The following is a 24,287-nucleotide window of genomic DNA, read 5'->3' as shown; positions in this document are numbered from 1 at the left end:
AAAGGATGTCCATCAGATCTGGAGACAAAGATTCTAGGTGTTTTTCACTTTCTTTGTTTCATTCAAGCCATTAAAGCCTTCGCCTAGATTGGGGTCCATAACATCTTCTATAAAAGGCCACACAATAAATATTTTTGGCTTTGCAGGCCATGTCGTTTCTGTCATGGCTCAACTTTGACATCATAGCACGAAACCAGCCGTAGACAGTATCTAAGGTATGGCTGTGGTCCAACAGAACTTTATTTGTAGACACTGTCCTTTGAATTTCATATAATTTTCATGTGCCACAAAATACAGGGTGGGGCAAAAGTAGGTTTACGGTTGTTCATATGGAAGATAATACGAAAATTAATAAATAATGATGCGAGAATAAATTCTGTGTTTTGCTTACTCACAACTAAAAACTACTTTTGCCCCATCCTGTATTGTCTTTTGATTTTTCCCTAGCCATTTAAAAATGTAAAAACCATTCAAAAACAAGGGTGGGCCAGATTTGGTCCATAAGCCTTAGTTTCCTGACCCCGGTCTCAGATGACAGGGCCATCTGGATGGTGTCATAGCTCCTAACTGTTCTCTCACCTGTATTTTTGACCCCGCTATCCATTCTCTAGTAAATGTAATGAATGTTTTACTGAGTTCTTCCTATGAGCAATTTTAATCGTTTGACAAGTATTAACTCATTTATCCTCAGAATAATCCAGTGAGAAATGTGCTATTATTATACCATTTTACAGATGAAGACACTGCGACACAGAGAGGTTACGTAACTTAAAACCCTCCTATAGCTTCCCATTACTCTTACTAAAAAATACCAAAATGCTTAACATGTCCAACAAGACCTCCATGATCTGGCCCTCACCTGCCCTTCCAGCCACGTCTTGCCCACTTCCCTCCCTTCCCACCAGGTGTGGGTCACACTGGGCTCCAAGTGTCCTAAGTTGGTTCCTACCTCAGGCTCTTATAGACACGCCCAGTGTGTCTCCAGTTTTTATCTCCACTCTTTCTAACTTCGGTTCTTCCCAGAACTATCCGAAGTCAAGGCCCCCACTCCATTCGTTTATAATTCCACCCTCTCACTCTTTCATTGCACTCATTACAATGTTATTTTGTTGTCTAACTACTTGTTTTTGTCTGTGTCCCCAGCATCTAGCATAATGCTTAGCACATATTAGGCTCTCAAAAAATGTTGACTGAGTGCATGAATGAATGAATGAATGAATGACGTGATTGGGGCTGCACAATTTGTAAGTGACACAGCTGCCCATGAAACCCAGTTTTGTCTGATTTCAAAGACAAAGCTCTTAATACATGAGAACCCAAATGTCTTATCCTCCAAACCACAACTCTTTCCAGAGCAAAAGAAGGAGCCATTAATAATGACCAGGGACCAGAGGCATGAACCTCGCCCAGGTCACCCCGCTGCACTGCCTCTCCAGCTCCACGTGGCCCATCCCAGAATCTTCCCTGTTGGACTCCACCTGTGGGTCCCCAGAGGCTCACCCAGGTTTGAAGAGATTGGACCAGCCAGGGATGAACTTCGGGTCCCGGAAGAAGAGGAGGATGGCAAACATGCAGAAAAGGACGAAAACGGCCCGTTCAGCAAACCTGTGGTATAGATATGCAGGCACGTGGTGACCGTGGGCTCGGGCCGTCTGCGGGGTGGGAAGGCCTCGGGCAGGTGCCCACAGTGTGACTGGGCCCCGACTCTGCCTCTGAGAAACTGAGAGGAGGAGTTCGCTCCCCAGGAAGCCCCCCCGCGTGAGGAGAGGGCTGTTCCGTGGTGTGAGTGGTTCCTGCCTGGGGCTACCACACTCGCCAGGGTCCTTCCTAAGTATCAAGCAGCCCCTCACCAAAGCTATTTATATCGTTTTTATTGGGAATTTCCCAGAGTCCTAGGGAGAATCCAGAGACAGACAGAAAGAGTGAAAAAGAGAGAATCAGAGAGACAGGAAACAGAGAGGTAGGCAGAGAGTCACACACAGGGATGAACATGAGCGCAGAGTGGGACCAACACAGAAAGGGACAGACATGAAGAGAAGTAGAAAGAGAGAGAGTATGCAAATGTTGGGGGCAAATATCTACCCAATGTGCCCATTTCACAGATTGGGGAACAGAGCCCAGAGAGGGTTAGTGCCTTGCCCGAGGTCGCACAGGAAGTGAGTGGCAGAGTCAGCCCTTGGGGGCAAGCCTGCTGACTCCGAGTTATTGTTACCACAGGAAATACACACTGTAAACAAGGTCCTGGAAGCTGCCATGGGATACATGTTGAGTATCCCATGTACCAGAAGGGAAAGGGTGCATTTGGCAGGAAGGAGGCAAGTCCCCACCCCAAGTACACCCTGAGGAGCTTCCTAGTATCTACCCCAGCACCAGGGCAAGGGGCTGACGGTGTGAGCCACCTCCCTACCCTCCATCTCCATGACCCCATTTCAGGCCACTGGTCCTGATATTCCCCTGGGACTCAGCCCACGGGGACCCAGGGATCAGACCAAGAGGTAACTCTCTTGAAAGTCTACCGCCCAGTTTTCTCTCCACCCCATGGATCCCTGGATCGCGCACACCATGTGCCCCAGACTCTTGTATTCCTCCTGAATCACAGCTCGAGCCCTTTCTTCTCCAGTAGCATTGACCTCTGTGTCCTTCTTCCAGCCCCTGAAACAGAAAGTAGAGAAGTTAGGAGTGGCTACTGCAAGGGTGACTAACTTCGCCCCAGCCCACCACCACCTGGCCAGGCCTCATTATCTCTGTTCGGGAAACTGCAGTGGCCTGCTGTTCTCCCTCTGTCTTCCCTTCCTAAAAACTGTTCTCCCCACATATAGCCTGGGTGTTCTTTTTAAAATGTGAATCTGATCATCTGACGCACAGGGGATCCTTTAGGGGCTCAAACAGAAACATGAATAAACAGACAAATCAATGGAATAAAATAGAAAGCCCAGAAATATAGCCAAATATAAATGGGGATTTATCTGTGATAAAGTTGGTATCACAGCTGGTATGCAAAAGATGGGCTATTTGTTCAATGGTGTTGGACATATAGTTCAATGGAACAGAATTGGGAGTTCAGAGATAAACCCATACACATCTGTGGTCAATTGATTTTTGACAAGGATACCATGACAATGAATTTAAACCTCATAGCACCCTAAAGATAAACTCCAAATAGATAAAAAAGAATTTAAATGTGAAAAATATTAAAATATCAGAAGAAAACTGTGATTGCTTTTTTTTATAACTCCTTTAATGGGAAGGCCCTTTTAACTGTAATGGAAAATTCAGGAGCCATATGAGAAAAGATTGATAAATAGTCTATGTAAAATTTTCTCAAAAATCCTACATGAAAGAAAGCACTGTAAGCAAAGTAAAAAGCAAGTTAGAAAAATATTTGCAACTCATATTGCAGAATAATCACTAATCTTTCAATATATAAAGAGTATTAGAAATCAATAAGATCAACCAACACCAACAGTCCATTTGAAAAATGTACAAAGGATATAGACACACAGTTTAGCAATTCACAGGAGAGTGAATACCAATGGTCCCCATGAATATATAAAAACTTTTCATATTGCCCCCCAATGTTAAAAGGTGTTCAAAATTACTCTCAATAAAGTAAATGCAAATTACTTTTCTCTTATCAGATTGGCAAAAATCCACTTTGCTGTATGGTAACAGACACTCTTATAGGTGGTAAATGGGAGAACAAATTAGTACAATTCTTATGGAGAACGACTTGACAATATTTATTAAAATAAAAATGTGTTTTTATTAGTGGTTTAGAATTGATGACGAGTGAATTAACGGAGGGTCTGGGCATAGCAGGCAGGTCACACACCACCCACTATCCACACACCACCCACTATCTGCACACGGTAGGGAAGTGAGATCTACTATAGTCACCAAGTGAGAAGATAACATGACATTATAAAGACAATCCTCAGTGTATGCAGAAGACCAAGACTCAAGCCGCCATTCCCTAGTGAGAAGGAACCTGGGTCAAACACAGCTCAGTCTGGCCCAAAGCTCAAGTGAAACATGAAGGTGGTACCTCGTGAACATTCCCCCATACAGGAAGGAGATCCAGAGCCAGGCGATCAACAGGAACAGCACCATAAGAGGTAAGGCGAAAATGAACCAGGAGCCGAAATTCACCACGTCGCTCTGTGGGAAGGCACTGGAGAAAAGAGGGAGGTGAGAGCCAGCCAAGATCAGCCATGCCGGGGTGTGTGTGTGTGTGTGTGTGTGTGTGTATGTGTGTGCGCGCACGCATAGAAAAATGAGAAGTATGTTAAATATTCACAGTAGCATGAAAGGTATTTCAAATGTTTATTTTTCTATATTATCTGAGAGTTCTATAATGTACCCACCATTAAATGTATAATCAGAATAAACTAATGAAATGAATTTGGGGAGCAAAGCCCCAGGAGGACACTCAGGGCAACTATTGCCCTGCCTCCTGGGCTCCCAGCTGGAGAACTGGAACTCCATATTACTTAGCATTCCTTCTAAATCCTCTCCTCCAAGACCAGAAAGTCCAAGCCTGAGCAATTAAATGTTGCCGATAACATGCATGTAATTTATATACAATTTACTCCAAATCCTTCTTGTTTGATATTTTCACTTGCAACTCCAGCATTTCCTCCCTAATTTCTTTAAAAATTTTTTAAATTATTGATTTCAGGGAGAAAGGGAGAGGGAGAGAGAGAGAAACATCAATGATAAGAGAGAACCACTAATCCGCTGCCTCCTGCACACCCCCTACTGGAGTTCGAGCCCACAACCGACCGGGTATTGAACCATGACTCCCTGGTTCATAGGTCGATGCTCAACCAGTGAGCCATGCCGGCCGGGCCCTCCCTAATTTCTTTTAAAGTTGGGACAAAGTTCTGCTCGTGTCAGCGTGGGCAGGCTGCCTGAAACTTCTCTGATAGCAACTGCCACCCCACCCAGTCCCCGCATCCCCCACCTCAGGACCTGCCCTGAGGCTCCCAGAACCCACATCTTTCCTGTCCAGCCTCTTCGGGTTGAAGAGACTACAGGGCCAGCCCAGGCTGTTCCCACATCGGAAACAGGGCCATCTAGGTTTGCTAACCAAAACCTAAGTCACAGCCAGGTCTTGCTCAGAGAATGGAGCTGAAAAGACACCGAAGGTCTGCAGCAGCTGAAATCAACTGGCAAAGTGCTGACGCCTGGCCCATCTCACCCCCCTGAGTCACACTCTGCAACTGAGACCCAGCTGTATTTTTTCATCTCCCCCAGTGACTCTAACAAGCACCCAGTGGCTGAGAATCACTGGTTTCTACCACCAAATCATACACTCAAGGAACTTAGGCACCTGATATAATATAGTGGAGGCTTAAGGTTTTAAAATCAGTTTGTGGGGCAAAACTGGAGTGTACTTAAAATTTCTCATAAAAATAATTTCAATTACCCACAAGTAGAGGACCGATTTATGTATGCCAAACCTGCTCTCAGGAGACCACCACCAGCTTTCCCTCACCCTCCCAATTTGACTCCATGGTTGAGTAGCAGGAAAAGAAGCTGGTCAGCCGCTGGGGCCATGTGGGACATCAAAGACTTTTTGCTGTTATCTGCTTGCCAAATGCTTACGTGTGCATTTGTGAAGATTAAATCAACGCAGGCCGTATCTCCACTGCACAGGAATCTGAAAACCTCTCAGAATCCTAGAATCTGAACATCTTAGGATCTTGAAATACAGGAATTTTTTAAATCTTTGAACTAAGAGGTTTGGAATGACCGAGTCGACAAGCCATGCTGTCTGAGAAGCCTTCTCTTGTTCTCATGCCGGCCTCTGTTGGAACAGATTCAGAGATGGGGACACTTCACCTCCTGGCAGAACCCGCTGCCCCGCTGGCCGGCGTGCGTGGCTGCCAAGCTTCTCACTGGACAGGACAGCGCAGACCAACGCCTCCAGTTGGGGTGTTTTCAAAGCAGATGCCACATCATGTCGCCCTTCTGCTCTCCGCTTCCACGGACTCCCCACTGGGTCTTACAAGAGCTGCCTTAGTCTGGCCTCTTCTTACCGCATCTCCTCCCACAATCCCCTGCACCTTCTACACTGCAGCCTAGCGGGCCTTTATACCGTTCGCCTTTGCTCAGGCTGCCCCTCTGTCTGCAAGGCGCTTTCCTTCTGTGTCCACAGAGCTCACTCCCTCACTTCTGGGCCTCTGCTCAAACGTCATCTTGTTAGAAAGGTCGTACATCCGTGACCGACTCACCCCTGTGCCTCCTACCCCTTTATCCTGCTTTGTGTTATTTCACAATTTATCACATGGACATCTCCCATATTCATCTGCTGTTTCCTTTACTGCGTATCTCCCCACCAGAATAAAAGTCCCACAGAGCAGAGACTTGGCTGGGTTTTATGCTGCAGCCTGGCCAATAGAAGGCACTCAAGATACATTCCCTGGATGTTAGTTAACTGAAGGGGCGGGGACGGGGGCGGGGGGGGGGGGCGGGGGGGGAGAGGACAGAACAAGGACGACACTTGCTTTTACCTCTTGATCCCACCAAGTAGGATGAGGTTGGGAGCCGTGCCGGTGAGAGTGGCCGTGCCCCCAATGCTGGCTGCGTAAGGGATGGAGATGAGGAGGCCCTTCCAGATGTTTTTGCGATATTCTTCCGCCTTCTTGTTGCTGTCTGCAAGAGCCGGCGGATCCTCTGCCTCCTCAGGGAAGTCTTTGCTTTAAACAAACCCAAAGAGATGCCATTCAGCACACACACAGCAATCCTGGGCTCACACGGAGCAGCTCACACATTGCTGGGGTGTGGAGAGCTCCGTGGTCTCCTGAGAAGGTAATTCGGCACCGACATCAAAACCTCTAGAGCTGGGCACCCCTTCAGCTCAGGTGTTCTCTGCTAAGAATTAGTCCCAAAGAAATAATTGGGCAAATGTCTCAGGTATGGGTACAAGAGTGCCCCATAGTGTTAAATACCATTTTATCATTTTAATTTAGGATAACTTCAATCACCATCAAAAGGGGATTGGCTAAATAAAGATGATCTCCTTTCTGGATGCTATTTAAAAATTGTGATTTAGATGAGTGTATTAAGATGAAAGATATCCATTATGTAAAGTGGATAGGTAACAGCAATAGTTTTTATGTTATTTTAACAATATTCACATTATTTCATGAATATTTGAGTTTTAAGAAAAGTTAAAATAGTAATAGGCAAAGTCATTTTGGTACCTTTCTCGGGGGTTGAACTACGGATCCTTTTTCTCTATTTGTATTTTTTCTGGGTTGTTTTCCTCGCACAGTTAGAGTTTTGGGAAAGAATGAAATTAAGAATTATTAATTATATAATTTAAAGTTAATGATGTTGACACAAATGTGATTGAGATAAAAAGATGTTCACTACACTCCATTAAGTGAGATAACAGTTTCCAAAACAGCATATATAGTATTGTCAGCATTTTTATTTAAGAAAATGTGTGTATGTATATATAGAGATATCAATAAATAATCTAGATTGGTATTTGCCTAGCTGTTTTAACTTGTCTTTGAGAGTGAGATGCTGAATATATTTTTTAAGAGTGTTTTTTTTACTTGTGCAATTATAAAATGTTTATAAGTGAATGACATTAAGAATTGCTTCTGTGCAATTAAAAAATCAAATGTTTTAAAATAATAAAAGATCCATCAAATACTGTCTGGTTTTAATTGCTACAATGAGGGGCCCCGTCTCCAGTGGACAATGGGGACATGATCTGAAGTCTGAAAGGGACACAAGGAAGCAGCTGGAGACCCATGTCATCATGGTCTGACAGGGGTCCTCAAACTACGGCCCGCGGGCCACATGCGGCCCACCGGAAACATTTATCCGGCCCGCCGGCTGTTTTTGCCGCCGCTGCCTGTCCTGCTTAGCAGCCGACTCGTCCCGGGCCCGCAGTGCGCATGTGTGGAATGTCTGAGGGACAGTGAACTGGCCCCCTGTTTGAAAAGTTTGAGGACCTCTGGCTGACTTCTCAGGTGAGTGGCCTGGTCGGGAACTGTGGCCTCTCAGATCCGGGAACCCAACCAGACTGAGCCTCCCAGTGAGAATGAGAGAGCAGATGGGCCCTAGGGTTCATTTAGTGCAACCCCCTCTTTGTTTAGATGGGGAAACTGAGGCCCAGAGAGGGGACAGGGCTTGCATCCAGTGGACACAGAGTTTTCCTCTAATGGACATGGCGTTCCAGAGAGTAGCATCATGTATTTTCCAATAAACTCTGCATAAACTCTGCAGAGGCAGGAGGTAACAATTGATCCCCAGGTTGCATGGTAGTGAGTGGCTGGGCCATCACAGAACCCGTGATCTCAAAGCTGGACTCAAGGCTCCCAAGTGGTGCTGGGAAGGAGTACAGTCCCTGGGATAAAACAATCAGATGTAAAATCATATTCCTCCTCAGCTATCCCTCCATCAGCTCCCCTCCATTCAAAATCAAAGCTACGTCAGTGGCCTATCAGGTCCCACTTGCCCTGTCCCACTACTACCACCCTCACCATACAGGCAATCTCTCTAACATTATCTACCATCCACTCTCCCAACTCCAACCACGCAGGAAGCATACAGGCTTCTTGTCTGCTTTGGACTCCCAGGAACTTTGCACCTGCTGGTCCCTCTGCTGAGAACACTCTACAGAACCTCCACGATCCCGCATCTCCTTCAGGTGTCTGCTCAAGCATGACCTTCTTAGAGAGGCCTTCCCTCATTACCCATTTTAAAGCTGCCCTTTCCAGCTCCAGGCCCCTGCCCTGGCCTCTTTACTGCCTTATTCTCCTGCATAACACTCACAACCATGGGACATATTATGGATTCTACTTGTGAATGAAATAGACCTGATCAATGCCCAGCAATGCTGAGAGCAAATCACTTTACTTCCTACTGTTCCATCTCCATTAAATCAAGAAAACAATGCCATTAATAACAAGCGCTACCATCGTGCATGTAGAGCCTAGCAGCTGGCTTTGTCGACATTATTCCACTTAATTGCAAAACAACCCTTTAAGCTGGGTTCCAATATCATATCCAGTTGTTAGGTGAACTTAATTGAGGCTCAGAAAGGTTAAATGACACAGCCGGTAGGTGGCAGAGCCCGGGTTCAAAGTCAGATCTGTGTGGCTCCAAACCCCAAGATCTTAACCATATTGTTATACACAAAGTACACCAAAGATTGAACATGCTATTGATGTGACGGTGCTTCTGGACTCACAGAAGTCACGATTATTACTGTCTCATAGGACGTCTTTGTCCTTGGCGCCTCTCTACCTGGTCTGCATCTGCTCTCCTTCTTGACTATCATGTGGCTTGTGCTCTTCTGCTCTTCTGGGCCTGGCCTGGAGACCCTCCCCTTACTAAAACTCTAGGGATTGAATGTACTCCTCTGCCTGACCACATCTGCATTTTTAAGGATTCTGTGGAGATCTATGCATAAGCAAAAGGTGGAAACTTGGGCAAGTATGTCATTTGGAGAAATTTTCAGAGATTGGAGGGAGGTTGCTTGCAGCACTGAGCTCTCGTTCATCATCTCCTTGGACCAAGAATTGGCTCCTCAATGATTTTTACCAGGAACTCACTCTTCTCTTCTGGCAAGAAATTGCATCTCCATGGGCACAGGGTTCATGCCGTTTGTCCCCACAGCAACTAGGAGAAGAAAGCATGATGTGCTTAGTGTCATGTGGGGGGACAGGAGTGTGCCCACCCTTTGGTAGGCAGTCAAGAGTACTTCTTCAGGGTTCACTCTTGGCCAGGAATCCCATACTATTCATTCAATCAAATAAATAAATAAAATAAGTCACTCAACATCCCATCTTCCTGCCCCACCCGTGTCTATTTGGAGACCCCAGACTTGAGGGCAGGGAGTTAGCTAGCTGTAAGACTGCTTGACAGCCCAGAACTCAGCCTAGGCTTACGTGAGCAGCCATTGCCAAAGGGATGTTTGGGAAAGACTAGTTATGAGTGGTAATGGATCAGCAATGGAATGGGTGGCCCCAATCTCCCAGTTATTCATTCAAAAAGTATTTATTGAGCACCTACTATGTGCTATTGACTATGAGCGTGGGGTACACAGTGAAAAGTATACAACAAGGTCCCTGTTCCCATGAAGTTTATGTTCTAGAAAGGGAGACAGACAGTGAACACAGAAAGAAAATTTCAGGTAGTGATGAAAGTGAGGGAGGACATAAAACTGGGCCAGGTGATAGAAAGCAATTACAGAGTAGGGAGAGGGAGCAGGCGGCCTACTGTAATCAGTCAACAGAGAGACACCATACGCTGATGGCATTGGATGTGAGACCTTACGGATAAAAAGGAGCCAGCCACATGAAGAGTCTTGAGAAGAGAGTTTCGAGCAACAGAAACAGCATGTGCAAAGGCCCTTGGGTAAGAAGCTTAGAAGAACTGAGGAACCACGAGAAGGCCAGTGTGCTGGGAAAGTAGAGAGTAGGGAAGCCCTAGGGGAGATAGGGAGTGGGACTGCACTAGGCTAGTGGCCATAAAAATGCTGAGAGTGAATAAGTTGTGTGTTTCTGTTCTTCTTAGATAAGAGCTTGGTGCAACTTGGAGTCCTGGACCAGAACTGTCCGTGAACCCTAGCCGATCACTCCATCAGTGATGTCACTGAGTGACAAGACATGAAAATCTATGTCCTTGTGGAACTTACCTTCTGGTTAGGGAGACAGACCATAAACAAATAAGTATAATATACAGTATGTCAGATGGAAATTAGTGTGATGGAGAAAAATAAAGCAGGGAAGGGGCCCGGTATTCTTGGATCTGACAATCTTTGTAAAGGATGGTCAAGAGAAGTATGACTGAGAAGGTAACAGCAAACAGACACCTGAAGAAGGTGAGGGGGTGAGCCATGCAAACCTCTGGGGAAATTAAGAGCAGGTGCAAAGGCCCTGAGGTGAGAGGGTGATAGTGTATCCAGAAGCAGAAGGGAGACCAGTGGGGCTGGAGGGGCCTGAGGGAGTAGGAGAGGAGTAGGAGGTGAGGTGAGATAAGTGGCAAGGGGTGGGGGTAGCAGAAAGTGGGCTGGATCATACAGGAGACTTGGGGATCACAGTAAAAACTTTGGTTTCTCCTCTGAGTCACATGGGAGCAGAGGCGGAAGAGTGTTGGATCAGAGTCAGGACAGGATCTGACTTTATTTTAAAAGTATCCCTTGCTTGATAGTGTTTTATAGACAAGAAAAATGCAAGAGATTGAAAGTTCTTGCTGCTGAAATCATCACCAAGGGCAAAAGAAACCATCCCTAGGTATTGAGCATGTGACTGGGTTCTGGGTTCAAATCATACCTTCATCATTTACTATGTGACCTTAAATCAGTGGCTCTCAACCGGGGCTACTTCTCCCTCCCATGGACGTTGGCAATGTCAGGACACATTTTTGGTTGTCACAACTGGGGTGCAGGGGGTGCTACTGGCATCTAGTGGGTAGAGGCCAGGAATGCTGCAAAATAGCCTACAATGCACAAGTCAGCCCCCCACAAAAAAGAATTATCCCACCCATAATGTCAATAATGCTGAGGTTAAGAAACCCTGGTTTAGAGATATCTCTGAATCACTTGGCACCTCAATTCTTTAATTCACAAAATGAAAGTAGTAGTTTTCCTAGGGTTGTCAAGAGGGTTAAGGAGTTGACTCATTTGCTACAGACTGAATGTTTGTATCATCCCCAAAATGCATATGTTAAAATGTAATCCCTAATGGGATAGTATTAAGAGGTGGAGCTTTGGAAGGTAATTAGGTCATAGGGGTGGAGCCCTCATGAATGGGATTAGTGCCCTTATAAAAGAGACCCACAGAGCCCTCCTGTCCCTGCAACCATGTCAGGACACAGCAAGAAGACAGCCCTCTCTGAAGAGGAAGTCAAATCTCACTAGACACCAAATCTGCTGGCTCCTTGATCTTGGACTTCCAGCCTCTAGAACTGTGAGGAGTAAATGCCCAATCGGGGATATTTTTTATAGCAACTAATGGGCTGAGGTACCATTTAAAGCAGGGACTGGCAAATTTCTTCTGTAAAAGGCCAAGTGGTAGATATTTTAGGTTTTGGAAGTCACATGGTCTCTGTTGTTAACTACTCAACCCTGCCATGATATCACGGAAGCAGCCATAGACAACACGTAAAACGTTATCTGGGGCTAAACCTTTATTTGGGGGCACTGAAATTTGAATTTCATATAATTTTCACATGTCACAAAATATCCAACTTTCGATTTCTTTCAACCATTGAAAAATACATCAACTATCGTTAACTCACAAAAAAACAGGTAGTGGGCTAGAGTTGCTGGGCCGAAGTTTGCCAGACTGTGATTTAAAGAATGTCACAGGAATCTGAGTACTAGCCAGGAGTTAGTTCACATGGGTGGCTCTTGAGAAAGAATATCGAAGTGGCCCCTGGTGTCTACCTGCGTTACGTTGTTCTCTTGTTGGACCTAAAGAATCTTACACGTCACTGGCCTCGAAGTCACTGATAAAACGGTGAGCTGAAGCAAGGATGCTAAAGTTGCCTGAGCACAAAGCCGCTTGCCTCCCACAAAATGCCAAGCACCCCCCACTCTTGCCAAATGAATGGCTGCCACTTCCTTACCCAACCATTAAGCTGCCCCTGACTTCTGACAGCAACCAATCTAGAGCAAAGCCTGCTCCCTTAGATGCCCCTTCACACGACCCGGCCAAAGCTCAAGCCTTACGAGAGGTCCTTTCACACACCCTCTTACTGAGACGATCAAGCCTGTCCCATGTGCACCCCCCCTCACGGCAGCAGCAGAAATGCACTCAGCCTGTTCGACTACAGATATATTTCTGGGATCTTCGCCCACGTGGACTGGGAAGAAGGGTCTAGACTCCTGTTTCTGCTCTCTCCCTGCCTCACCCAGGGACCTGGGGAAGGAAGTTCCTTCCTCTCTCCACTCTGGGCTGCTCCTTTCCTGTTTGTACCAGGACTTAAAGCCCCCGGAGCCTGGCCTGCTAACACAGCCTCCACTCCACTTTCTCCACCCCTGTCCTCACCTCACCTCACTGACACAGCAACTGGGTGAAAGGGAGCATCTCTCTTTGCACTGGAATGAGCTTTGTTTCAGGTCTTGGGGTTGATCATTAACCAACCCCAACTGTCTGATCCCACTGCCCACAAAAGCAGGCGTCTACCCCAACCTCCCAGGGTCTCCTACCTCCTGACACCCTGCAGTGTAAATAAGAGGGAAGACTGAAGTTCGCTGTGTGCTATTTTTACTGTGTCTGACCACCAGCCAGGGTCTGAAGGCTAAATGCAGGTCAGTTCACCCTGGGCCAAGGGGACGAGGGCCTAGGGGCTCCTGTGATGGGAATACATGTCCACATGCAATGCACAGGGCCAGAGGCCAGGGCACTGAAGCAGGAAATGAAGCTGTTAATAGGACACAGATGCCGGGAGGCAAAATCGCTCCCCAGGGGATGGCCGGACAGGGAGAACTCTGACCCAGTGACCCCGAACTCCCACCCATCGCTAGCTCTCTCTCTGTACCCTTCCCTCTGCACCCCTGGGGAAATGGCGGCATTTCCTGGGAGTGCCTGAGTCCCACCCTGGAGGTTCTGGTCTAGTGATTCTGGGGCCGCAGTATTTTTGAAGAGTTCTGCAGGTGAGTATTCTGGGAAGCCCAGGTTGAGGATGACTCCCCTGAAGTTACAGATGGGGGAACTGAAGCCTCCTGAGGCTGCCCACCCCTCAGAGGGAGCATGTGTTCACCAGTTGACCTCAGTCCCTCCAGCCCCTGTCACTCATCCATGGACCCTGGTTGCTGCCAGCATCTGAGCTGGGACCCCCGATATTAGACTGTACATGCTATATACAAGGCTGGTTAGAGGTTGGGGTTTATGTAAAGTCTTATTCAAATAATACCAGTGCCTGAGTTTGTATCAGGCGGGGCAGGGAGAGCTGGGCAGGGGTTATTACCGTCCTCTTTACACCCAGGGAAACTGAGGCCTAGAGAAGTGGATTAGGGTTGGGATCAAGATGACCCAAAGGGTTAGTGGCAGAGTCAGGCTTGTTCCAGGACTATTGATTCGCCCCACCCCCTCTCCCTTGAATCTCACTCCATCTCCAATGGTGCCCACCTGGCCCTTGGTAGGTCTGACCTGGAACTGTTAACCCTCGTCTAACCTTGACGTTGGGAACACAGAAGCCCCGCAGGAAAGAGTTCTTGCATCAAATTAAGTAAAGAGAACCCCAGGGAAAGTCAAAGGGCCCAGATGAGGCAGGTTTACATCCATGCATTCAATTGGCGCTCACAACAAACTAGACGGCAAGTATAAATATCCCCATTTTATCTATGAGGAAACTGAGGCTTGGAACAGTTAAGTAACTGGTCTCTTCATTTCTTTCTTTCTTTTCTTAAATATATTTTTATTGATTTCAGAGAGAAAGGGAGAGGGAGAGAGAGATAGAAACACCAATGGTGAGAGAATCATTGACTGGCCATTTCCTGCACGCCCCACAGTGGGGATTGAGCCCACAACCCCGGCATGTACCTTGACGGGAATCGAACCTTGACCTCCTGGTTCATAGGTTGACACTCAACCACCGAGCCACGCTGCCTGGGCTGGTCTATTCATTTCTTAATTCCACTCATTTATTGAACACCTACTATGTGCCAAACAATGTTGTAGGGAAACAAGACCACAGCAAGGAAAGAGATTGACACAAACTCCCCTTCTGCTTAGCGTTTACAAGGAGACAGATAATAAACAAATGAATCCCTCTCAACCAGGAGGCACAGGAAACTTCAACTGTGCCTGATGGTGTGAGGTTTATTACCAGCTCCTCCAATGCCTGGAAATCTAATGGTTTTTATACAACTTCCACATAGTAACAAACCCCTTTCTGTGTTCCCTGTTCTCATTTCTCATGTAAACTTCACAAGAATATATTTGAAATGGGAGGTATTGCCCTCATCTTAGAGTTGAGAAAAGAGCCCCCCGCTCCTGGCCTCATGAATGAAGAGCAAAGGAGGGAGGTGATGCTTAACCCAGCCTCAAATCTGGATTTTTGAATGGTGGCCTCTTGGACACTCCTAAAGGAAAGACATGGTGGCAAACTGGGCTTCTTTGGGCAGAGAAATGCAGGAGAAAGGATGGTAGAGTTTAGACCAACAGCCAGGTGGGCCCCTTACTGGTTGAGGGAACTGGGCAGATACTTCACTACTCTGAGCGACAGTTTCCTGCTCTGTGACATGGGCATGATGAGAGGGCACCCGCGGGGCCGCGGTGGGGGATCTAATGAGAATGTGCAGGTAGAAGGACGCTCCTCAGTCCCCTGGGCAGCGCTAGGAGCAGAGCTGGTGAAGGAACAGACGAGAGGAGCAGGCTGTCCTCCAAGTCTGAGGACTCCTGGGGTCTTGTCCAGCAAGCACCACCCTGTCCTCGGCTCTGTCCTGTTCTGACGTGGTGCTCAGAAGCACAGGTTCCACATCCCAACAGAGCTCAGCACTTTGGACAAATCACTTTGCCTCTGAGCCTCAGTCTCCTCATCTGTGAAATGGGGGTCATCTATCTCACAGTACTGTTGGGAAGATTCAATGGGCTGATGGGTATGAGGATTTTAGCACAGTGTCTGGCATGTGGTGGGTCTTCAAAAAGTGAAAGTGCACACTATCATTGTGGTTGCTGCTTGGCTGTCTCTCATGGACTTACAGCCCCTGGAGCCTCCTCACCCCTGTCCTGACCCATGAGCACAGCCTCCACTCCCTCCACCCCCGTCCTCACCTCACCGCACCTCACCTCACCGAGCAAAGGCACTGGGTGAAAGGGAGCATCTCTCTTTGCACTGGAATGAACTTTGCTTTAGATCTTAGGGTTAATTGCTAATCCCACCTCCCAGGTGTCTGCCCCAACCTCCCAGGGTCTCCTACCTCCTGACACCCTGGAGCACAAATTGGAGGGAAGACAGAATTTCGCTTTGTGCCCAACATTGTGTGTGACTTGGGCAAGTCCCTTCTGTTTCCCAGGTCTCAGATGTTTCATCTTTGTAATAAGGGACTTGGCTTTCAAACCTTTTTTTGGCCACTAGACTCTTTGAAAAGCTCTTGTGTTGGAGGCAGAATGACAGGGTCAGGACACGGGCTCTGAAATCAGCCAATCTGGGTTCAAAACACCAGAGCAGCTGTTTGAAAGTGGGGTGACCTGCTTTCTTTTATTTTATGTATCCTGTTTTGTTTATTCCTCCCTCCATTTCCATTCTTCTGAATGGGGCCCATGCTAGCTCCTCATTCAGATGTCAGACCCTAAGAAGAGTCCTTGCATAAAGTAAGTGCTCAGTAAACACCTGTGACTGTTACTTGGCAGCTCGGTGTATAAAGCAGATCCAGCAGAGGCAGCTGGAGTTGAAATGGGAGGAGCGAGCCTTCACTGCTTGCTGCCACCCAGGGTACTTACCAGGCAGCTCTCTTGGAACCCAAGACTCAGGGGACACAGTTTGAAAACCAACTACAAAATAGGGATCCACAACCTAGGAATCCAGCCCGCTGCCGGCCAGCGTAGAATGATGCTAACGTTTTTAAATGGCTGGGAAACGTCAGTAGAAGAAGAATATTTCATGATGTTTACGGGTTCGGCACCATAAACAAAGCTTTCTTGGGACATAGGTGCACACACAGTCATTTATGTATTGTCTCTGGCTGCCTCCTCTGGGCAAGGGCAGAGTTGATTGGCTGTGATTGAGTGGCCAGCAAAGCCTACAGGGATTATCTGATCATTCACAGAAAAGACTTGCCAACCCCTGCTCCAGAGCATTTCTTCCCTTCCACGTGGAAGCCCTTGACCTGCCTAGACCCTGGCTCTGTCCTTTACCAATAAGGTGCTTGGTTCTTTACCTCTCTGAACCTCCTCTATAAAGTACTTACAGTCATTTCTAGGTTTCAGGGCTGCTGCAGAAATAAAGTAAGCAAGGCCCCTTATTACATGATGGGGAAGTAACCATACCACAGTAAATGAGATTGAATGTAGATGGTCAGTGGGTGAATATGTATATTTTCAGCATGAATATGTATATATTTACTTGAACAAATATTCGAAAAAACATAACTAGCACACAAAACCCATGGTGTCCTGGGTAATGTTTGTTGTGTTAGGTGGGGTAAAGGACCCAGAGTTTCTGGGGTGCATCTACCACCCATTTTTCAATATGTGGCTTCCATCTTTGGGTGCCAGGCAGCATCTCTCACCCCCTCCATCATATTCCCATTCCCATTGGCTAAACTTAGTCACATCTAATTGCAAGGGAGGTTGGGAAATTCAGCTTTTTCCCTGCCCAGCCATGTGCCCCAATAGGGGTTCTATTACTAAAAGAACAAAGGGCCTGGCCGTGGTGTCTCAGCGATTGAGTGTCGACCTATGAACCAGGAGGTCAGGGTTTAATTTTCTGTCAGAGCACGTGCCCAGGTTGCGGGCTTGCTCCCCAGTGTGGGGTGTGCAGGAGGCAGCCAATCAATGATTCTCTCTCATCATTGATGTTCTCTCTCTCTCTCTCTCTCTCTCTCTTTCTCTCCCTCCTTCCCTCCCTCCCCCTTTCTCTCTGAAACCAATAAAAATATTTTTTTTAAAAAATAAAAGAATAAAGGAAGAATCAATACTGGGTATAAATTTTCAATCTCTGCCCACATGTACTAATGTAAAATTTCTGTTTAAAGATATTTATGTAAATAAAAAGGAAGATGTTTTGAAGCAGACAGGATGTGGTATTTGAGTTAAAAAAAAAATCTTATTCTTTAAGCCACCTGCAGACAGGTATTCTTTTACCTGCAGCCAAACGAATCCTCCATGATTGCAGCTGGTTTCATGGGTGAGAGAGTGGACTCTGGAGCCAGACTGCCTGGGTGCAAAGTGGGGCTCAGCCATGTGCCTGCTGTGTGACTTGGGGAAGTCACTTCCCCTCTCTGAGCCCTCGTTTAATCATCTGAAAACATGGCAGCTACTTGCATCTTGTTTTATTTAGAACACAGAGGTTTCAGAGGCTTGAGTGACCCCTCAGTTGTGGCACATTCTCATTTGTTGCAAAGGCCCCTCTTTTGTTGTATTTATTCACTTAGTCCTTTTATCTCCATTTCTCACTCCCGTCTTTCCCAGAGCAGCCACTCTGGTGTGTTTATTGTGTTGCTCTTCATTTGTTTATGGTCTTGCAAAATGTTTGGTCGTTTGTGTGTGATTTTAATTTGCATTATGGTATTTACACAATGGAGATGTATCCTGTATCTCCTTCTGGCTATTTTTTCAATCACAACTATGTTTTATGAGCTCCATTTATATAACTATATTTGCTCCTAAAAGCAGCGGAGTGCTCCGTGGTGTGCACCCGCCCCACTTTCCCTTCCCTTTCACTAGTGATCGCACCCATGTGGCTACCAACTCCCACCCCACTGAGAATGCTGCTGTGAACATCGTCACATGCGTCCTCTCATGGTCCTTTGTCAGAATCTCTTTAACATTTACATTCAGGAGCAAAACGGCTGAGTGGCAGGGTATGTGCACATTTAATCTGATTAAATATTTGCAGGGCGCCCTTAAGAAAGACCGACCCAGTTTCCCCTTTCTCTAGCAGTGCTCAGAGTTCCAATGGCCCTCATTCCTGCCAATACTTGGCATTATCCCGCTCTCTCATTTTTTGCCAGTCTCATCGAAGTCAATCTCATTGTTGTTTCAATTTGCGTTTTTCTGGGCATTAATGATGTTAAGCATCTCTTCAAATGCTTTAAAAAAAATGGTTTAGCCCGGCCAGCGTGGCTCAGTTGTTGAGTGTCGACCTACAAATCAGGAGGTCACACTTCAATTCCTGGTGAGGGCACATGACCGGGTTGTGGGCTCGATCCCTAGTGTGGGGCATGCAGGAGGCTGCCAATCAATGATTCTCTCTCATCATTGATGTTCCTATATCTCTCTCTGTCTCCCTTCCTCTCTGAAATCAATAAGAATATATTTTTTAAAAAGGGTTTAATGATAGTACCTATTTCATAAAACTGTTTTGAGAGGTGGAGATGGTGTATGGAAAGTGTTTAACCCTGCTTAATATATAGTAAATTCTCAATAAGTGCTATTTTTTAAGTACCATGGTTTGACGTGGTTACTTTTCAGTTGTTGTTATTATTGTTACTATTATTAAAATACTGGGCACATAACAGGTGCTCAATAAGTGCCTTCCCTTTGCCTTCCCTGACACCCTGTGGATATCCCCACCCACTCCTTCACCTGCGGGTTGGCCCCGCCCTTTTCCACAGCCTCACCTGTGTTCTCTTCCTCCTCACCAAAGAGGTTCTTCAGGATGGCGCTGGCGATGGGCAGCATCATGGCGGTGGAGGCAGTGTTGCTCAGCCACATGGACAGGAAGGCGGTGCTCACCATCATTCCAAAGATGAGCCTGGGAATGAAGGGAGTTAGAGGCAGCGCTGGAACTGGGGTCCAGGAGGTCCTCTGGTCGGAGTTGGCCACACCGGAAGCACACAGCCCCCTCATTTTACAGATGGCCCCCCTTGTATAATAAAGTTGCCTTGGTTTAGCACCAAGAACCTCTACCATCTCACCCCTCAAACAGCCTTCCCAGCCCCCTCTTCCCCTCCCCTCCCACTCTTACCAACCCCCCCCACCCCCCTCAGGCTCTGCCGAACTCCTCCCCAGCACCCAAGTGGGCCCTCATCTCTGCCTCCCTTCCATTGCTTGGTCCTCCCAGTAGAAATTCATGTTTCATGACCTGTTTTCTTGCATTCCACTTTTAATCCACCTTAAATTACTTAGATATATATATAGTATGACGTTAGCTCTAAGTCGATCTTTTTTCGAAGAATAAGCTGATTATTTCAACACCCACCATTTATTGAATAACCCTTCCCTTCCCCACTGACTCAGATTTCTTCTAGATTATTTATTCTGTGTTGTTATGTTTCTCTTAATCCTCACCCGAGGATATTTTTTCCATTGATTTCTAGAGAGAGTGGGAGGGAGGAGGGGGGAGAGAGAGAGAGAGAAACATTGACATGAGAGAGACATAGTGATTGGGCGCCTCCCGGGGCTGGGGAACCCGAAACTGAGGTACATGCACTTGACCGGGAATCAAACCCGAGACCTTTAGGTCTGAGGGCCGACACTCTAAGCAAACCAGCCAGGGCTATTCTGTTTTAAAATCTATGTCTGAACTAGTGTCACATTGTCGGAACTTTAAAATATGTTTGCCAGAGCCCCACCCATTCTTCAAGGTCAAATGTAAGCTCCTCCATGACATGACCCCTACCTCTCTTGTGGGCTCCCACAGCACGTGTGTTTCTTGGGTATCAAATTCCATGATAGATGGAATCTCTCCCCAGGACTGCAGTTCCTCCAGGAGGAAACACAACTTCAGAGCCTAGCAGAGTGCTAGGCCCAAAGCAGATGCTAAAAACTTACATGTTACCCAGAACCTTCTTCACTCTCACCCTTCCCCCAACCCCATCACAAAAAGAGCTCTCACATTCTGTCCATCTCCACTGCCACCACCTAGTCCACGCTGTTACCATCTTTGGCCTGGACCCCTAGCACAGTCTCCTAACTGGGCTGCATCCACCTTCTCACTGATTATCGGCTCTCCACTTGGAAGCCAGGAGGGATTTTTTTAAAAAATGCAAATTTCATCATGTCCCTCCCCAGCTTAGATCATTTTAAAATAGAGTTTCATAATTAGGGTGGGGCCATGGATATCATTCAGGATGGAAAGGAGGGAGAAAAATCCATCTTTATTTTGCTAACATCTAATAGAAATTTTTCCCTCTGTGATAAACAGAGGCCACAAAGTTCTGCGGTATTAGAAGTGCCTGGGACTTGGTTACCAATGAAGACCACAGATACTTTCATATGGCATTACTGTATAACAGGTGTGACATCTGGGAATATCATTGACACTCAAAACTGCCTCAAAATGACAGCTGTTGCCTCACCCCTGCCCAGTGTGGCTCAGTTGTTGGGCATCATTCAGTATATCAAAAGGTGGCGGGTTCGGTTCCCAATCAGGGTATACCCAGGTTGTGGGTTCCGTCCCTCGTTGGGGCACATGCAGGAGGCAAACTGTGAGTATGAGGACACGAAAAGACCTCTTTTTCTGTGAGGTAGCCTTCCACAATTTAGAAAAGCACCCCACGACCGTTAGCTCCTCTGATTCCCACAGATTCAAACTGCAAGACAAGATAAGTTACTTTCAAGGCTATGTTCTTGCATACCCCTCCTCCCTGCTATTCTACAACTCAGGGATAATTTGCATCAAGAAGTCTCTAGTTAGTAGAAAGTTCCCTTCCCCCTTCCTCTTCAAAGGAGCCTCTTTTGATCTCTTCATAACTTTTACTCTAAGCATGTTTTACAGGTTTGGGAAAAATACTGATAAGACACTTCCCTGGGACATCTGCCCAGAATGTCTCCTGAAGAACAAACAAATTACAACCCCTCTGATATCTGCTCAACTCCGGCCCAGGATTCCCCTCCCTCCCTTGTTGCTTAGCAGCAGCCAGGGCTTAAAAGGGGAAGCCACTTTTGTTTTCTGTATTGATTAGCAATGCACTGGCCCTTTACCTTTCAGGGAAAGTAAAATAAACTTTCTCTTTGCATCTATCTCTTCTCTCAGTTGTGAATTCTTTCACAGCCCAAGTCACCAGCCAAAACCCTAACTCAACTCATCTATGTTTCTCTCCCTCCCTCCCTCCCTCCCTCCCTCTCTAAAAATCAATTTAAAAAAAGAAAAGAAAAACAAAAGTACAGTTGTTAGGACAGTAGTTATATCCTATCATTTTTACTGGAAAGAGGTGCATACATATGATATTATATCATGGATTTATGTGTTTTAAAAAAGTATTTGGATGACTGCCTTTTGCTGTAATTGTTGTGCTTATTGTTGTTTTAAAGCCCATGTGTTGTGCTTTATGATTTAAAAACATTATTCCCGAAGGAATACTTAAGATTCACCAAATTGGAGGGGAAAAAATGCAAAGAACAACAATGGCCCTATTTGAAAGGCCACTCAATCCTCTTAGAATAAAAATTCAAATCCTGAGGGCCTACCTGCAGGAATAGACCTGCCTCCTGCATCACTGAGGCCATTTCTCCCCATCCCCCACCCTCCCTTCTCCTTGGCTGGTAAACACCAAACTGGGATGCTTCATGGGCAGCGTTTGCTGTGCAGGTCTCGGCTATTATATCGCCATTTTACAGGCAGAGAAAGGTTCAGCCCTTCCCCAGAGCAGGAAAGGTAGAATTCATACTGCTAAATGGCCCCTTCTAAAACCACTGACCACAAATCCCGGGGATGGAGCCTGGGAACCAGCATTTCAACCGATTTCCCAGTGGTTCTTATGCACTTTTGAAAATTCTCACTGTGTCTGCCACACAGACGGGCTCATTAAATATAGGAGGAATGAATAAGTATGTGGAAGGTGGGACATGCGTTTGTTAGCCTGGATGAGTAACAAGGAACAGCAAATCTGGGCTCCAAGAGATGTGGTCCCTCTAACGCCCCACCTTTGGGCTGGACCCGTTACCTGGCCTTACCAGACCGGCCGGACCCCCACAAATGTGAGGATCTTGAGGGCGATTCTCCGGTGCAGGTTCCACTCCTCGATGGCGCTGGCCATGATCAGACCACTGAGGAAGAGGAAGTTGGTGTCCACGAAGTACTGGGGGCAGACGTCTTTGGACTTCAGGATACCCAAGAAGGGGAAGAGGATGATGGGCAGCAGGGCTGTCACCGACAGGGGCAGCGCCTCCGTGCACCAGTACACGGCCATGAGCAGGATGACAAACAGACAGCGGCCTTCCTGCAAGAGGCGGGGGGAGGGGAATGCAGGCTCAGCACAGCTCAGGGGCAGGGAAGCAGATCCTGCAGCAGGCCCATCGGGCACATTCCATGGGGAGACAGAGGAGAGGGTACGTGCCCAAGCAGGTGGTGTCACCTGTCTGAGCCTCATTCTGCTCAACTCTAGAACAGGGAGGCCATATCTGTCCAGTTTAGAGGACTTTTTGAGGGTTCTATGAAATACCCCGTTGTCTTAAAAGTAGACCCTGAGACGAGCATGAGACCGAAAACACTTGACTTAATAGGGGATCTCAGAAAGTTCCAGCAGGGTGTGGCGAAGTGAAACAGATAAAGAAGCCAATGCAGAGTGTTAATGAGGTTACCACTGTGGGCAGCCGGGGTCAAGCCTGATGGGGACCCTGGGAGATGGTGTAGATCAGGGGTCCTCAAACTTTTTAAACAGGGGGCCAGTTCACTGTCCCTCAGACCGTTGGAGGGCCAGACTATAGTTTAAAAAAAAAACTATGAACAAATTCCTATGCACACTGCACATATCTTATTTTGAAGTAAAAAAACAAAACGGGAACAAATACAATATTTGTATTTGCATGTGGCCCGCGGGCCGTAGTTTGAGGACCCCTGGTGTAGATCATGCCTCCTAGTTGTCCCCCTGAGGGGCAAAGAAGTTGGGCTATTCACCTGCCCATTCCCTGGTCATCACTGACTGAGGGCTGCTCTTGGGAGCATTGCTGCCTCTCCCTTCCTGCCTGCCCCATGTGCAGCAGGAGGCCTCCTGCTGAGCAGCTCAGGGGCAGTGAGAAGCTATGAGCATGCGTAGAATGGGGAGTGTCAATGGGGATGTGGAGGGAGCATCAGTAGCATCTCTACCTGGCAGGCAGCACGATGCCGGACACTCAGTGCACACGCCATCCATAATAGTAATAACAGCAAGGACTTTACTGTGCCCTGTTCGTTGGGAATAAAATTGGTATAGCCACCATAGAAAACAGGATGGTAGCTTCTCAAAAAATGAAATAGAATTTCCATATGACCCAGCATCTCCACCTCTGGGTATTACACCCCTAAGAACTGAAAGCAGGAGCTCAAAGAATATTTGTACACCCATCATCACAGCAGCATTATTCACAAAAGCTAAAATGTGGAAGCAACCCAAGCATCCATTGACAGATGAACAAGAAAACTGTGAGATATAGACATGTATACAATGGAATATTATTCAGCCTTAAAAAGGAGGGAAATTCTGACATTGTACAACATGGATAAACCTTGAAGACATTACACTAAGCGAAATATGCCAGCCACAAAAAGAGGAATATTGTACAATTCCACTTATATGCGGTACCCAGCACTGTCAAACTCACAGAGACAGAAGGTAGATTAGGGGAGAAGGTAGAATCGTGAGCTCATCAGATCCTGTTCCTGTGAATTTTAACTTCTGGAGTTCAGAGGCTGCAGGAGGTGTCTGACCTTGCAGGCTCTCTCTCTGG

The 24,287-nt window shown here is 46.7% G+C and overlaps 1 protein-coding gene across 1 annotated transcript in view; it reads right to left on the bottom strand.

Annotated features, from left to right (window-relative positions):
* The window catches only part of LOC139001242 (Na(+)/dicarboxylate cotransporter 3-like), a gene marked incomplete at its 3' end in the record, with an annotated part of 28,546 nt that extends 5,748 nt beyond the window's left edge, over window positions 1-22,798 (bottom strand). The window contains exons 1-7 of the mRNA XM_070402960.1: window positions 22,536-22,798; window positions 19,259-19,392; window positions 9,579-9,645; window positions 6,516-6,701; window positions 4,046-4,171; window positions 2,560-2,652; window positions 1,501-1,605 (exon numbers count right to left, since the gene is read on the bottom strand). Of these exons, the coding sequence (XP_070259061.1) occupies window positions 1,501-1,605; window positions 2,560-2,652; window positions 4,046-4,171; window positions 6,516-6,701; window positions 9,579-9,645; window positions 19,259-19,392; window positions 22,536-22,771 (947 nt within the window). The remainder of the gene's footprint in view (window positions 1-1,500; window positions 1,606-2,559; window positions 2,653-4,045; window positions 4,172-6,515; window positions 6,702-9,578; window positions 9,646-19,258; window positions 19,393-22,535) is intronic.
* Window positions 22,799-24,287: the final 1,489 nt, after the last annotated feature.

This window comes from Myotis yumanensis, unplaced genomic scaffold, assembly GCF_028538775.1.
Source record: "Myotis yumanensis isolate MYYU_CA2020_CCGP unplaced genomic scaffold, mMyoYum1.0.hap1 SCAF_225, whole genome shotgun sequence".
Lineage (NCBI taxonomy): Eukaryota > Metazoa > Chordata > Mammalia > Chiroptera > Vespertilionidae > Myotis > Myotis yumanensis.
The sequence above is the reverse complement of the archived record's forward strand: the minus strand, read 5'-3'. Positions and strand labels throughout refer to the sequence as shown.